We start from the raw sequence: 15,401 nt of genomic DNA on the forward strand, positions 1-15,401 counted from the left end.
CCCTCCCGTGCAGCCGGTCACCTGCCGCAGCGCCCGCGCGTCCTTCCGGGGCTCGCTGTCCAGGAGCCCTCCAGGCTGCAGCGTCACACGCTTACTGCGTGGCCTGAATTCTCAGATGGAAAGTACCAAGTGATTCCTGCCCTGTCGGGCCAGTGGGTTGTTTCTGAAGGCTTATCGCTGCTGATAACTGTCCCGTTTTAAAATCTTGGTGTGCGCGTGCCCAGTTTACTCCCGGGTATTTCCGTAGCTGGCGGCTGTTTGTGAGTAGCTGCCCGTGTGTGCTCTGTGTTGCAGAGGAGCTGTATGTCTCTGAGCGAGAGGGCAACGACTCCACGGGGGATGGGACGCAGAAGAAGCCCTTCAAGACTGTTCTGAAGGTAGCTGGCAGGCGCCAGGCTGCTCTGCAGAGCCTGAGCTGCACCTTGCCTTGAGATGGGCCTGGAGTTACGTGTGGCTCTGGGGAGGGGGGCAGCAGCGGGGTGTCTGCTCAGGCTCTCTAACGGTGACTTCACTTGCACTGCAGTTGACTGTTATTTTCTGCCCCTTTTTAGGCTTTGATGACAGCAGGAAAGGAACCATTTCCTACTATATATGTGGACTCACAAAAAGAAAATGAGGTGCTGTAACATTAGAGCTTTCTAGCAGAAATTATTTTAATACTTCTTTGTGTGAAGGAACACAAATATGATCTTTTACCTTCTGCTTTCTCCTTGGGTTCATGCAGAGATGGGCCATTATTTCAAAGTCACAGATGAAAAATGTCAAAAAGCTGTGGCACAGGGAGCAGATGAAGAATGACGCGAAGGAGAAGAAGGAGGTGGGTGCTGATGATGCCGGCTTGGGGGAGACTTGCCACCTTTATTTTCCAAAAACTTTAAGCAACGTTGTCATTCCCACCCCTCCAAAAAGTTTGTTTGTTCATTGTCTGTGTTGTTTTACACAGATGTTGTTTAGAGCTCACCTTTGTTTAGATTCGGGCAAGCAAACAGCTGAAACTGGGGGGGTTTGGAGTGATTGCAGTCTGCTACCCTTAGGCTTTCTGGAGAAAAAGAAAAATTTGTCTGTGCATTGTTTCTCCTCCTGGTCTTGAATGGGAATCCTACAGTTCCCTATTTAATGCATTTATTTGTTTTAAAAACAGGCTGAAGATCTCTTGAGAAGGGAGAAGAACCTGGAGGAAGCTAAGAAGGTCGTGATCAAGAATGATCCAAGCCTTCCAGAACCGAAATGTGTGAGTAAGATCAGTGTGCTTGATGGTGACCCAAGCTGCAGCGCCCTGTCCGTGCCAGGGCTGAGGGAGTCTGTGCTGGAGGCTCTGGCAGCTGCTGGAGGCCACTGTTGTGTTACTGCCCATAAACACAGCTTTGGGTTCCAGTCACCTGTGTCCTCTGGTGTAGAGACTTTGGTCTCGCTCCGGCTGAAGCTTCTTAGTTTGTACATCAGACTCATGTGTTTGCCCACTGGTAGGAGCCGTGGTTCTGATTTAAGAAGCTGATCAGTTTTGCTTTGTTGGCTGATTGCAGTGCTGGCAGGGGGTGCTGTGCCAGGCGCTGGGGACCGCGGCTTTCCGTGGTGGTTCGTGCAGCCCTTGGTGCCTTGGCACAGCCCTTCGCTGCGTTGGCGGGTGAAACCTGTGCCCCTCTGCGGTGGGTTTGGGGAGACCCCTCTGTACAGAGCTTTCTCCATGCCTGTGCAGGTGGTTTTGGCTGGAGCCCTGTGCCGTTGTGGCTGCTCTGTGGGAAGGGGCAGCTGCTGGGCCCGGCCGTGCTGCAGTCCCGGCCTCCCCCGGCCGGTGCAGTGCCGCAGCCCCGAGCTGCCCGAGGCACAACCCCTTGGGAGGGTGCCCACTGGGCTGATTGTCCTGGCTGGAGCTGTGTCAGTGCCCCAGCTATGTGCACGGATGTACCTGTGTCAGGACCAGGTCCTCTGCTTCTTTTGCTGCTGAGTGAACTCATCCACTGAATGTCTTTAGAAAAGAATGCCAGAGAATGACTCTGAGGCAAGAAAGTGCTAGAAAATGTGTCCCAGGTGTTCTGGTGATTTGATGCCCCTTGGAATTCCAGCAGTACCCGGGTATTCTAGTCGCAAGCTGTGAGCTGTGACGTGTCCTTGCCTCTCCTTTCAGTCAAGTGCAAAGTGAGCTGCTTTGGAAGCTCTCACAGTCCTCACCTTCTGCCTGGCAGAGTGAGCCTGTGGCATAGAAGGGACTCACCTGCCCTGGGTAAAAGACTCTTCCCTTAGCAGGCAGCCCATGGTGTCATGGCTCTGCTCCTACCCAGGATGGAGTCGTGCTGTGGGGAGGAGCCATTTCGGGCGGGAGTTGTCACGTGCTTGCATTCAAAGCAGTGGTGTGGAAAACACCATCTAAGTGGTGAATCTTCTCTGACTGCTCCTGTTCCCTGCTTTGCAGGTAAAGATTGGTGCTCTGGAGCTTTACAGAGGCCAAAGAGTGAAGATTTTTGGCTGGATTCACAGATTACGCAGGCAAGGTAAACCACAAGCATTCAGAAGTTACTGAACCTCTGCAAAGATATGGAACAAACATTCAAAGGCCTTCAAAATGTGGATACTTAGAGTGGATCAGACAGCACCTGTTCTAAACCACCAGTTAGGTGTCCTCTTTGTTTTAGCACAGTGGTCACCACAGCACTGAAAATTGTGCATGGCGTGTGAGCACACAGACATTTCTCAGCTGAAATCTTGAGGGATTTTCAGTTTGGAGGCTAGCCCTGCAGAATTTCTTAAAGACTCCTTTTGAACTAATACTGCTAACTAGTGTCTGCTTGTAGTGAAATTGGCAAATTGGAGTTTTAGATAAAGTAGCACAGCTTTTTTGAGATCAGTGTAGTAAGTGCTGTTGCTCTCAGGAGTGTTGGTGTTCTGCTTGGGAAGGGGCTTCGGCCAGGGCGCAGCAGCGCGTGGCAGAGGCGGGTCTGCTGCAGGGCTTTGTTCACCTTGTCCCTGAAGGACTTGACAAAGTGCTCGTGGAGCTGGAATCATGAGTGGCTTCTAACAAATTACTTCTGTAGTTGTATGCCTTTGTGGCAGGGTGGGTGGGCAGGGTGCTGTCAGTCTGTGTCAGTGTGCCTGGGTCTGAGCTGCAGACAGAGCAGCGGTCCCTCGCTCGGGGCTGGAGGGAGGTCTGAGATCGGGGCATGATGCTGCAGTCCCCACCCTGCTGAGGCTGGAGCAGCCTTAGCTCCTGGTGTCTGCCGAACCTCATTTTAACTTGTTTTACAAAATACAGCTCTGTGAGAGACCTCTGTAACTGGACAAGTGCTTCTGTGCTCTCCTGGAGCATCTCTGGGGTTTAAAATGAAAGAATTTGGTTGCAATCCTTCTGTATCAATCTGCTCATCAGTGATCAACATGTCTCTGGCATGGGTGAATAAAGCTGAGCCTCTTGGGTTTTTTTCTTCTCTTTTTAACTAGGTAAAAATTTGATGTTCATTGTTCTGAGAGATGGCACAGGTTTTCTTCAGTGTGTCCTTTCAGATGAACTGGTAAGTTGTGACAATTTAATTCTGTTCTGCCATTAAATAGCTGAAGTGTTCATACCTCATCCTTTTTTCTTTAATACATACAATGGGAAGTTCTCCTAAACCTACTGATTGAGTTGTATTATTGTTCAATGGTATCTCCTACGACTAGAGTTTTTTTGTCAATATAAGAGCTATTTAGAAGTGACTATGAGTTAACCTTGTGTGTGACTCCAATAGAAGTTGTAGGAAAAGTAAACATTACCTTGACCACGCCTTGTGTGTTTCTCCCTGTAGTGCCAGTGTTACAACGGGCTGATCCTCTCCACAGAGAGCAGCGTCGTGGTGTATGGCACCCTCAGCCTCCTCCCTGAAGGCAAGCAGGTATAGCAGTGGCTGCGCTGGGGTCACCTCCTCTCCCACAGCTTGTCCTGTTCCTGGCAGAAGGAGAAGCAGAGGTGGAAGTTATGAGATTATTTTGGTGGGAATTTGGTTGTGAGGAAAGAGCAAACCTCCCAAAGCTGTTGCTGTCACCCATAGTTCAGTGTGTGACAGATGAACTATGTGACTGTTGGGATTTTGCCTGAAAAAATTTTCCACTGATGTTATGTCATGGAATGGTTTGGGTTGGAAGGGACCTTTAAATGTCGTCTAGTCCAACCCCTGCAGTGAGCAGGGACATCTGCAACTAGACCTACGTCCCATGGGTATTTCCTAAAATATAACTGGGAAATTGTGTTAAACAACTGACATAGCTTTATTTTCCCCAGCAAGTTTATTCAGTTTTTATTTTGTGAAGCTAAGAATTTGGGATTGGGTCTCTTCTTTTAGCATGATGGTTTGTCAGCTCTTCACCACATTGCATTTCTCCCCCAACACCTGGCCAGTGTGTGAACTGGGCAGTTTACTATAGCTGGTTGTGTAAGACTTTGTAATGGTGGTCTCAGATTAATGACCAGGCAGGGGTGGTTTTTGAGGTCTCAATCCAGTGCAGCTTGTGCCCTGTGCCTCTCATTCTGGTCCTGATCCACAGACTGCTCCTGTTGGGAAAATGGTTTGAGTCAGCATGGGCTACAGCTGTGTTGGGTTGAGCAGCTGTGCCTGAGGGATGGCCCATAGGGAGGGTTCAGGCTGAAGGCAGGAGAGAAGCTTTTGGGACCTGTTATCTGTGACTGCAGCTCAGTGTGCTCAGCAGGACATGCTGGCATCTGCTAGGATGTTCACTGAAAATCATTGTGAGACTTCTCTCCTGGTTATTGAGAGGTGACCAAAGGCTGAAGTTGTGTCTGTGTTACAGAAGAGCGACCAAGCTCAGACCATGCTTGTTCTGTTTTAAGTAGCCTCTTTTAAGAAACAAGCTCTTGATAGCTGCTTGTAGTAATGTCCTTTTTCTCTGAAGGAGAACATCAAGTAGTAATGTTGAGATTTAGAGGACAGGCATGTGTCTAATCTTCCTAGTCTGTGAGCTTACCCCTTCTTTTAGGTAGGTACACAAACTTGTCATCAGCTCTTTGGTGAGAGGTGCTTGTTTGTGTGGATTGGTGATCTGTATTCTCCTGTCTGGTCTCTTCAGTAGGTACTAACTCCAGTAAGATAACGGAGAAGAAACATGTTGGGGAGTGGGTGGAACACATTTTGGAATGTTATGTTGCATCAGTGTTCCCAAGATATATTAGACAGTAGTTGAGCAAAGTACTCCTTTGCTGTGGCTGCCTGTAGTACGTAAAACAAGGTCAAAGTGTTACACTTTTGAGGTCCTTTGTAGGTGGTTAAATTTTCTCATAAGCCATGTATTGTCAGCCACTACCAGCATGTATTTCAAATGAAATTTGGATTGGCTTAACTGCTGTAGTTGTCCCTGCCCCTTGGGTTCTATCCCCAGAGATAGAGCAAAGGTTAGAAAGCCAGGCTTGGTCAAATGTGTTTGCTGACCAGAAGTGAGCAAGGTTTCCTTTCCTTCCAGCTTATGCTGCTGGGGCTTCTAAAAATAAATGCAGTCAAATGGGTCACTTTTTTACACCTCTTCATGCAGGTTTGTGATAACTAACTCATGGTATGATACTGCTCGTAATGTCTTGGATGTTTAGAACACTTTGTGTTTTCATGTCTATTTGCAACAGTGCAGTGCTTTTAGTGACCAAGCCCACATAAAGATCTGTTGATTAGATCTTGAATATCTACATTCATACCCTGAAAATGCTGTGAACAACCCAGACGCCATTGCAGGGGACGGCAGCCTGCTGAGAACCAGGCGGGGGAGCTGGTGAGAGCAGCAGGGAAGGGCTCTGCTCGGCAGCAGCCCGGCTGAGCCCCGGCGGGGCGGCCACTGCTCACCCTGGGGCAGCCAGCAGGGCAGGGGAGATCAGCCAGCGTGGGGCTTGTGGCTGGCACAGGGCAGTGAGGTGCTGTCTGCTGCAGAAGGGGTGCTCAGGTGTCTGACAGACAAATCCAGCAGCACCCACAGTGAGCTGGTTCTTCCTCTGACGTGATCTCAGCAAGGGTTCTCAGTGTTTTTGAAGTTTCTACATCCAGTAGGAGAATATGGCTCAAATAGTACAAGGAATGAAATACTTTGAGCATTTTACTGCAGTCTTGGGTCTGCCTTTTCTCCTCCCAGATGGGAGGGCTATTCACTCTGTGTAGCACTCTTAAGGCTGATAGGAAGGTTCTTTGTGCCAGCGTGTCTTGTTGTAGCACTGTACAAACGACTATAAAGAAAATTAACTATCCCAGCCAAATCTAGTACCTAGCACAAGCCTCCACAGAGTGGTTTTGGTTGGGGGGAACCTCTGAAGGTCATCTGGTCCACCCTCTTCTTAAAGATGATCTAATATGGGGTCAGGATGCCAAGGGTCTTGGCCAGATGTGTTTCTGAGCACCTCCGAGGATGGAGACTGCGGTCTGGCTTTGTCTGTGCTTTTGCATTTCACCACCCTGCGAAGGCTTTATTTGTAGTCAGTTGAAATCTTGCCTGCAGCAACTTGAGGTATTTGTCCTTTTGCTGGACACATGCAAAGTGAGTCTGGCTCCATCTTCTCTATAAGCACCTGTTGAGTAGTTGAAGGTAGTAAGGAGTTTCCTCCTGCTTAGCTGCCAGTTCTTCCAGCTGAGGAGACTGTCTGCCTGTTACAAATTGCACTTGAGCTGCACGCGCCTGGAAGCGCCTCGTTCTGTGGCTGTAGTGCTCAGTCCCATTGGCCCGAGACTCCTGGTGGGTCACCGATGGCACTTCCAGCTGAGGTACATCCTAGTTACACAGCAGGCACTTTGAAAATGCTGGAATTAGGATCTTAGCCTCTTTGGTTTTAACTGGATTAACATCTGTGCCATGATTCCAGGTGGTGACACCCGAGGGGAAAAAAGTGGACTCCTGCAATGTTTGTTTCTCTTTAAATTGGCAGGCTCCAGGAGGCCACGAGCTGAACTGTGACTACTGGGAGCTTATTGGTCTGGCCCCAGCAGGAGGGGCTGACAATCTACTCAACGAGGATTCGGAGGTTGATGTGCAACTGAATAACAGGCATATGATGATTCGAGGCGAGAATATGTCCAAAATCTTCAAGGTGCGCTCGGTGGTAGTCCAGGCCTTCAGGGACCACTTCTTTGCCAACGGCTATTATGAGGTGAGTACATTTTCCCTTGTCAGCAAATGACTGCTTTAATGTCCTGACTTCAAGGCTGTCTTTTTTCCTGGAAAAATGGTGTAGACCTTCTAATTGACCTGAAAGGGGCAAAAGAAAAGCTGTTTCTTGGGAAGCTGTAGTTTGCTGGCTGTGACAGACACAGATCTCAAAGGGGTGTAGGTGCTCCTGGGGTGTGTGGGTGTTAGGCCTGGCTGACAGCCTGCATGGCTCTCGTTGCCCTGTCAAAGGGGCTGGGGCTGTGAGGAGCACTCGTGTGCGTGCCCTTGGAAGCCCTGGGGGTGTTGTGGAGGAGTGTGCCTCCTGCTCTCGGCTGTTACCGTCTTTGTCCTCAGTCATTCACTCGTGTAATGGGAGTCCTGTCCTTTAACAGGTCACACCACCGACTTTAGTCCAGACACAGGTGGAAGGAGGCTCAACTCTGTTCAAACTGGATTATTTTGGAGAAGAGGCATACTTGACACAGTCCTCCCAGCTCTACCTGGAGACCTGCATTCCAGCGCTGGGAGATGTCTTCTGCGTGGCTCAGTCGTACCGGGCTGAGCAGTCCAGGACCCGCAGGCACCTGGCAGAGTATGGAGCCACTAAACTGCTTTGCTCTGGGTGTCTAAGTGAGCTGACAGCGCAGGGCAGTGGCAGGCACCTGGATCCCATAGCACACAGTGAGCAGACAGCGTCGTGCTGCTGAGGAAGGACTGAGCAGAAGTGTATTTGGGGGTGGTATCTTCGTGTGGTGACTGTCCAGCTGGTCATAGTACATTGACATTTAGTGAAGGAAGATCTGGGTAAAAGAGTGCTCACAGATTTTTATGAAGCTTTGGCTTTTTAGAAAATACAGTTTATATTGTTCCTGTTTTTTTCTTTTATGATTTTATTTCCTTTACAGTGTAGAAGCGGGAGAAATTAAAAAGGGGACAAAAGTGTGTGCGTTTGGGTTGTGGTGGGTTTTTTTTTTGTGACAGTTTTTCATAGCTGAAGATTTGTTGCTTGTGTGTGGCTTTGTAATGGTGTGACTTTGTGTTCCAGATACACTCACATTGAAGCCGAATGTCCTTTCATAAGTTTTGAGGATTTATTGGACCGTCTGGAGAACTTGGTTTGTGATGTAGTAGACAGAGTCTTGAAGTCACCTGCATCGAGCTTACTGTATGACCTAAACCCGGTAGGTAGCAACAGGCAACAGTCACAAACAGCTCAGGAAGTGTCATCTTTAGCTCTTCCTCATCAGCATGCTCGTTTGGGGAAGGCAGGGCATGGCAGTGAGCTCTCCTAGCTTACTGTTACCAATAATAGGAAGATTAAATAACATCAAAATAATGAAAATGCTGCAGAGCTGGTGATGACTATTCCAGAAGCAGGGGGCTGTGGGGGGAAGAAGTTCCCTGCTAGCAAGTTCCAGGAGCTGGCAGCATGCTGGGATTTATTGCAGCATCCACAGGACCAGTGGAATAAAAACCTCTGCCTTAGAGCTCGTAATATTGATCGGCTGGTGCTTGCAGATGGAGCACAAGGGAGCAATGAAGCAACTGGTCTTTTACTTTCCACCATGGAATGTGGAGTGGTTTTCATTTGAGAGACCCTTTGTCTTCAGCTGCCTTTGCAAAGAAGATGGCTCGAAGGGGCTGCTGACTGTATGTCCACCGCTTGCTTTTCTCTCGGAGCATCCAAGCTTGGTGTTCTTGGTTATTTTGACTTGTTTGCCTGGTAGATGCTGGGAGGCTCAGTGTTAAATTTAGGCTGGGACAGGAGGCAGGAAATAGCAGAATCACAGCCCACTTCACAAGACATGTTCTGAGGCCATTCTGTGCACAAGGGAGGAAAAATGTCCTTTTGTGGCCTGGCCCATGCAGCCTCTGCTGACAGCTTGGTTTGAAACATCTTCGTGTGTGGTGAGCTCGTACAAAAAAGGAAACCACTGTGAAAACACTTCTCTGCTCCCTCCTGCCAGCTTCCAGCGCTGGTTCTGTGAGCCTTACTGGGCTTGCAGGATGGTTGGGTTTGGTTCTAGCTTTTCAGTACTGAGCCTGATCTGTTTATTTGGTGACCTGGCAGTGCTGGGTTAATGGTTGGACTTGATCTTAAAAGATCTCTTCAAACCAGAATGATTCTATGATTTATTAACTAATCATTTGTTGGTGTATGAACTAGAAAGAGTAGTTTGTGAACTTCAAGTCTGGAAGTGGACTTGCCAATCAACTACAAAAGTACTCTTCTTTAAAAGTGGTACTCTTCCAACTGTCTTTGTGTTGCATTTGCAGGGCTTCAAGCCCCCAAAACGTCCTTTCCGGCGAATGAACTACACTGAGGCTATCGAGTGGTTGAAGGAACATGATGTGAAGAAGGAAGATGGCACTTACTATGAGTTTGGGGAAGTAAGTCTTTCTGAGGCTCTTTAGGACTTAAACCCAAGCAAACGCCTCCCGCTCTGCACGCGGGGCGTGTAAGTCCCCTGGAAAACAGGAGCAGTGTGTGTGGATCACAGCGTTGTTGTGCTGACTGTTGCTGTGTGAATCGGTTGTTTTGTTTGGAATGATGCCGGTAAGGAATGAAATTCTAGTCCAGTGTAAGTCAGAGGGAGTTTTGTGATAGGCTTCAGTGAGGCCTGGGTGTTTGTCTGGGCCGTGCTGGCAGGTGTAGTGAGGTACTGGGGAATGCAAGTGTGGGCTGGGTTCTCACAACATCTAAATCAGACTTCAGAACAGATGGAATCCAAGTCTGTGTGGTCATCTCTCAGATGCTGGGCAAGAGTGAGACAGGGAACATGTAAGACAAAACTATTTGACAGAGCTCAAGAAGACTGATGGTGTAGCCATAGACATCAAAAGATTTAAAAGAAATTAGATTTTAGGAGGAGATCATATAATAGTTTAACTTCAGTGTATTCTTGAGGGAACCTTGGCAGCTCAAACTGCAGTGTGCAGTTGGGTTAGAACAAGGAACAGCTGTGGCTGGGTTTTCCTATAAAAAAAAAAAAAAAAGAAATCCAATATTCTGACTTTAAGTCATAATCTGAGAAGCGTGATAACCTTGGCTGGATAAAAGTTCAGATTAAACCTTTTATGAGTAGATGGAGTTTTTTGACTAAAAGTGTGTTCATTTAAGAAGACATGATCGCATGTTGTCTCCACCAGTGTTCCCTGTCTGTCAGCTAAAGTGGTGTCATCCATCACTTCCCCCCAGGTTTTTCAACAGTAAACTGCTGAATTGATCACAGTGAAACTCCTGTGAAGTGTTTCATGGTCTGTCGAATTTCAGTCAGACAACTTAGATGAGGTTATTGGGATTTTATTGAAGTAACTGATCAGTTTGTGTTTTTAAAAAATAGCCCATGTACATAGCATAGAAGCACTTCAACTTCTTAGTCTTAAGGTTTGTGGAAAACAGTATTGGGGAGGAAGGAGATTGGGCTCTTAAGTGTTTGCTGGTTGGCTGGAAAATCTACATTTCAGGTTTGTTTTTCCTCAGTTTTCTGCCTGAAATACTGGAAAGACTTGGATCATAATTGGATAGATGTTTTTTTTTTTTTCCCCCCTGACATACATGTTTTTATAGAGAGATTCATAGAATGGCTTGGAAGGGACTTCTAAAGGTCATCTAGTCCAACCCCCAGCTAACTATACACATACAGTTTCTTCTAAGGTAAGTTTGTGTGAAAGCTTTAGCTACGTTAGGGTGAATGTGTGGATATGAGTGGTATGAAGCTGTCTGTTTCATGCCTGGTACATGTTGGACTGGAGGTGTTGGAGTGGTTTGGGGTTTGGGTATTCATGAAGCCTTCTTTACCCATAGGACATTCCTGAAGCTCCCGAGAGGCTGATGACAGACACCATAAACGAGCCCATCTTGTTGTGCCGATTTCCTGCAGAGATCAAGTCCTTCTACATGCAGCGCTGCCGTGAGGACCCCCGGCTCACCGAGTCGGTGCGTGGGCGCCGCGGGGAGCCCTCAGCGGGGCTCCTCTGGGGCTGCTGCCCTGGCCTCTCGACACACTCGGGGTCGCCGACAAAATGTCGGCAGGTCACGGGGAGCTGCCCTCACTGACCCCTGGGAGTGCCGCTCTAGTAACAACACTCGTGTCTCTTCTGAGAGACTGGCTTTTTCCCACACCAGCTGTCTGGCAGCTGGGCCTGGTGGTGGGTAGGAACGCAGCCACACTTGTGGGCTGGGCTCTGGGGCTGGTTGGTTGGTTGGCTTTTTTTTTCTTTTTAAAGTTTGGTGTGGCCAAGAATATTAGAGATTAAGTTAGATAACCTAGTCAGTTAGTTTATTCCATCTATAAATTGGATGCCTTCCTGTCACAGCAAATTATAATTCCATGGTGAAATGTGTTAAGAGAATACATTTTTAAGTTTGGGGCATTTCTCCTCCCCCTCCCACAGGCAGCTTAACCGTACTGGTGTGATGTCTTGTTGTGTGTCGCAGGTTGATGTGCTGATGCCCAACGTTGGGGAAATTGTTGGTGGCTCTATGCGTATTTGGGACAGCGAGGAGCTCCTTGAGGGCTACAAAAGAGAAGGCATCGATCCCACGCCGTACTACTGGTACACTGACCAGGTCTGTAAAACAGTTGCACTGCTTGTCAGATGCAATACCTGTTGGGTTTTTTTACTGCCCTTAAGATGAGGCAGTCTAAATTGGAAGCGTATTTTTGGTGGCCCAGAGCAGAAAATGGTTTAACTGCTAGCAAGAGGTACCGGGTGATGATTCCCATTCTGTTAGAGCTGCTGTTGTTTGCAGTTCCATGCTGCCCATCCCAGGTCACTGTCACTGGACTGGTCTGGGCAGCTGTATTCCTCTTGAGGTGTCTTCTGCAGTGGTTGTTAGGTAGAGAGAGGCTGGTCCTCACAGAGCTGAATAGGCAAGCTGTGGCTAGTGTAAGGGGAGGAGAACAGGAGGCAGCTGAAAATGAATCCTTCAGATTTTCTTTTTCACCTTGCTTTTACCTGTTCTGGTAAACCAGAACAGCTGCTCCAGGAAACTCAGGACAACTGAGCACAAGTACCGTGCCTGGAAAGAGTATAGTCCATTTCTCATTCTTTCAGAAAATAATCTTGAAAGGATTTGGGTTGTGTTTTTTTTTTTTCCCTAGTGATATTACTGTGATTATAGTATAAATAACAAGAAAATGTTCAGTATCCACTCTCTGATTTTAATTTCACAGAGAAAATACGGTACGTGCCCTCACGGCGGGTACGGTTTGGGATTGGAGCGGTTCCTCACCTGGATTCTGAACAGACACCACATCCGGGATGTCTGCCTGTACCCACGCTTCGTCCAGCGCTGCAAGCCGTAGCTGTGCCGGGACAGCCGAGCAGCTGCTGCCTGGAGGGGAACCTGACACTGCTCTACTGCAGTCAGCCTGAGAACAGGACTTACTGCTACCTGTTACAAACACTTACTGCAACAAATACTAAATTAGGGCATGAAAATGGAAAGAAACCCTTTTTTAAAAGAAAATGCTACGAATTAACTGGAAGAAGCCTTAGAAAAAAAAAATTGTTAGGTGCATTTATGTTCCCAAATAAATATAAAAGAAAGGTCCTGATAAGCTGTCATTTGAAAACCAAGATGCTCTTCTGCTTTTAATTTCCATGACTTAAAAGGAAATATGCTGGGCATTTGATTTTTGTTTTTTAAATTTGCTTTAATTTTAATCTCTTTTATTCTGTAGTTTCATGTTGGAGAAATCGGGCGTTTAAATTCCCAAATACCGACCTCTGAGAATAGTGTGAAGAGGCATCATCTAAAGAGCTCAACAAAGTGTAAAAATGGGAATAATTAAGTGGTGCACTTTTTTAGCTCCTGCTGTTTTAAATGGAGGTTCTGTTTGAGTTTATTCAGTTGCAGGGTATGTAGTATTGTACACAAAATTCCACTGCAAGAGACGTGGGGCGGGGGGGATGTGTTTCCAGATTATTTATTGGTTAGCAGTGTTGAGGGTGATGGTGAGGGAGCTTTTGCTTTTCCCAGTAGCTGTGGATGGATGAGCACTGCAGTGGGTCCATGCACACCCAGGCTGGGCCAGCTCGCAGCAGGAGGGGACGTGGTGTCAGAGCACTGAGCTCTGGCTCACACGCCGGGCGTTCGGCGCCTCCGCGTCCCGGTCCTGCCGCCCGCTGGCGAGCAGACAGGACTGACTGGGGGGGCCCAGAGATGCTGCTGGCTCTGGGACTCAGCCGGGCTTTGGCATTGTGTGCCCAGCTGCTGTCCTCCCTAGATGAACTGTGGTTCACCCAGTGCTCTTCCACGTTGTGCTGAAGGGTGTTTTCATACCTGAGCAGTTCCATGCTTCCCGGCTGGCTCCGTGTTCTCTTGTGCTGCTGCATCTGAGCAGATTCTCTGGCTGTGATCAACTTATTGAATAGGATTAATTAAATATTTAATGTGTTGAGCCATCTGTATGCTTCTTAGTCATCAGTAAAGCAATTCCTTTTATTAGAGAAAAATTGGTAGGAGCATCATTTGCTCTCTGCACCAAGCCAGGTCTGGATTTGCCCTTCATCAGATTGTTGAGCTGTGTGATGTCCATATTTTTGTAGTAAATTAATGGTTTCCTTCATCTTGCATGTTATATACAGAAACTGGCCTAAATCGGCAACCAATAAATTATGGCAAGCTCAGTTGGTGTGTGCCAGTAGTTCTTGACCTGCAGCGCCTGTTCCTTTCCTTTTGCTTCACCTGCCTGGCTTCTACTTGCTTACCTAGCCTATTTGGGCAGGGGAGGAGGGGGTTTTCAACTGCAGTAAACATGTATTCAGAAAAATGGAACTAGCTTTTCCTTTTTTATACTAAATTCCATCAATGAACTTAATTGCATCAGTTTTTATAATTTGGACAGGCTCACTCAGTGACCTAGCTGAAACATCCCAGAGAATAAATGACAATAAATAAGTTGCATGAGGATGAACAGAAGATGCTCTAAGAAATGAGCAGTGCTAGAATAGCTTTCTTTTTTACCTACCTCTTTGAATTCAACCTTTTCACCTATTTTTCCAGTTCTTTTGTGGCTGCAATAGAAGAAAATCTTGTCCAGTAACATGCCTCAGCTCTCTCATTCTTTACTCCATTTTTGCTGGGTTGTTCCTCCAATGTAGGACTTTAGACTCTTAAATGCCTGCAATAATAAAGTCAACAGTAAATTGCCTGTGATTTAGGGGATTGTTACATGCCTGTGATGTACATAAACTAGAGGAAGCAGAGAAACTAACAAGTTTTGCTGCAACAAAATACTACTGATTTCTTACCTGTAAACATCCGTACCTGGAAATGTACTGGGCTACAGAAGAAGTCACCCCAGAGCAGAAGTTGAACCGTACTGGGCTACAGAAGTCACCCCAGAGCAGAAGTTGAACATGCTAACACATGTAATCACACCCCTTAGGGTTTTGGTTTTGTGTTTTTTTTTTGTTTGTTAGGGTTTGGAGAGAGGGGGTTTTTAGGAGGAATGATGCTCAACAGGCTTCTGTAGTTCAGATTATTTAGGGATTAATGAACATATAAAGACTTCATGTTAAAAAAGTTTCTTCACATGCCTGAAGTGGTGGGAAAGAGGAGAAGGGTTAGAAAATGATACTACTAGAAAAACCTTATTTGTTGCCAATCAGTTTTCTGCCCTTAAAACTGTCAGGGCTGAACTGCTTTATAAAGGTTAAAAGCCTCCTATCAGGGGAACTCCTAGAGGAAGGTCTGAGGATTTAAGCGATGCTTGTGGAAGAGGCAGATCAGATAAGAAGCTTAAAAGGTGGCTGGGATGAGAGTCTCTCTTTGAGATGATTTCAGCCTGCAGAGCAAAAACATGCCCACTGCAGGAAATAACTCTTCAGGTGGGGTTTTCTCGTGGTGCACTTGGCTGAGATCAGGACCCGCATTTTACGTGGGAGCGTGGTCCCTATGCTGGGGAATCCACCACTTCCCTGGGGAGATTATTCCAACAGCTGGTGGTTGTCATTGTGAAAATTTTTGCTCTTATATTTAATTGGAATCACTTAGGGAGTAATTTGTACACATTACCCCTTGGCTTTTCCATGTGGCTCCTTGTAAAAAGGGGCGTCTCCATCTTCTTGGTAGCCACCCGCTAAATACTGGAATGTAATGATGGACCAGACTCCTGAGAGAGGTTCTGGAATCTCCTCCAGAGAGATTCCAAGCCTGCCTGGACACGATCCTGGGCAACCTGCTCTAAGTGAACCTGTTTCAGCAGAGGGGTTAGATGAGATGATCTCCAGAGGTTGCTTCCAACCCCCTCTATGCTGGAATTCTGTGATTTTGTGATTGCTGTGCT

General features: G+C 47.2%; 1 protein-coding gene across 1 annotated transcript; it reads left to right on the top strand.

Moving 5' to 3' along the window:
- Window positions 1–247: 247 nt before the first annotated feature.
- On the top strand, window positions 248–12,413 carry NARS (asparaginyl-tRNA synthetase; the record flags this gene model as incomplete). The annotated part of the gene is made up of 14 exons (XM_008943609.1): window positions 248–377; window positions 552–617; window positions 725–817; window positions 1,142–1,231; window positions 2,411–2,489; window positions 3,433–3,503; window positions 3,777–3,863; window positions 6,881–7,102; window positions 7,494–7,693; window positions 8,147–8,282; window positions 9,379–9,492; window positions 10,910–11,041; window positions 11,543–11,674; window positions 12,282–12,413. Coding segments are annotated over 14 exons (1,684 nt in total), but the record flags the coding sequence as incomplete, so codon positions are not given.
- Window positions 12,414–15,401: the final 2,988 nt, after the last annotated feature.

Source organism: Merops nubicus, unplaced genomic scaffold (assembly GCF_000691845.1).
Source record: "Merops nubicus isolate BGI_N331 unplaced genomic scaffold, ASM69184v1 scaffold29507, whole genome shotgun sequence".
In the NCBI taxonomy this organism is placed as follows: Eukaryota; Metazoa; Chordata; class Aves; order Coraciiformes; family Meropidae; genus Merops; species Merops nubicus.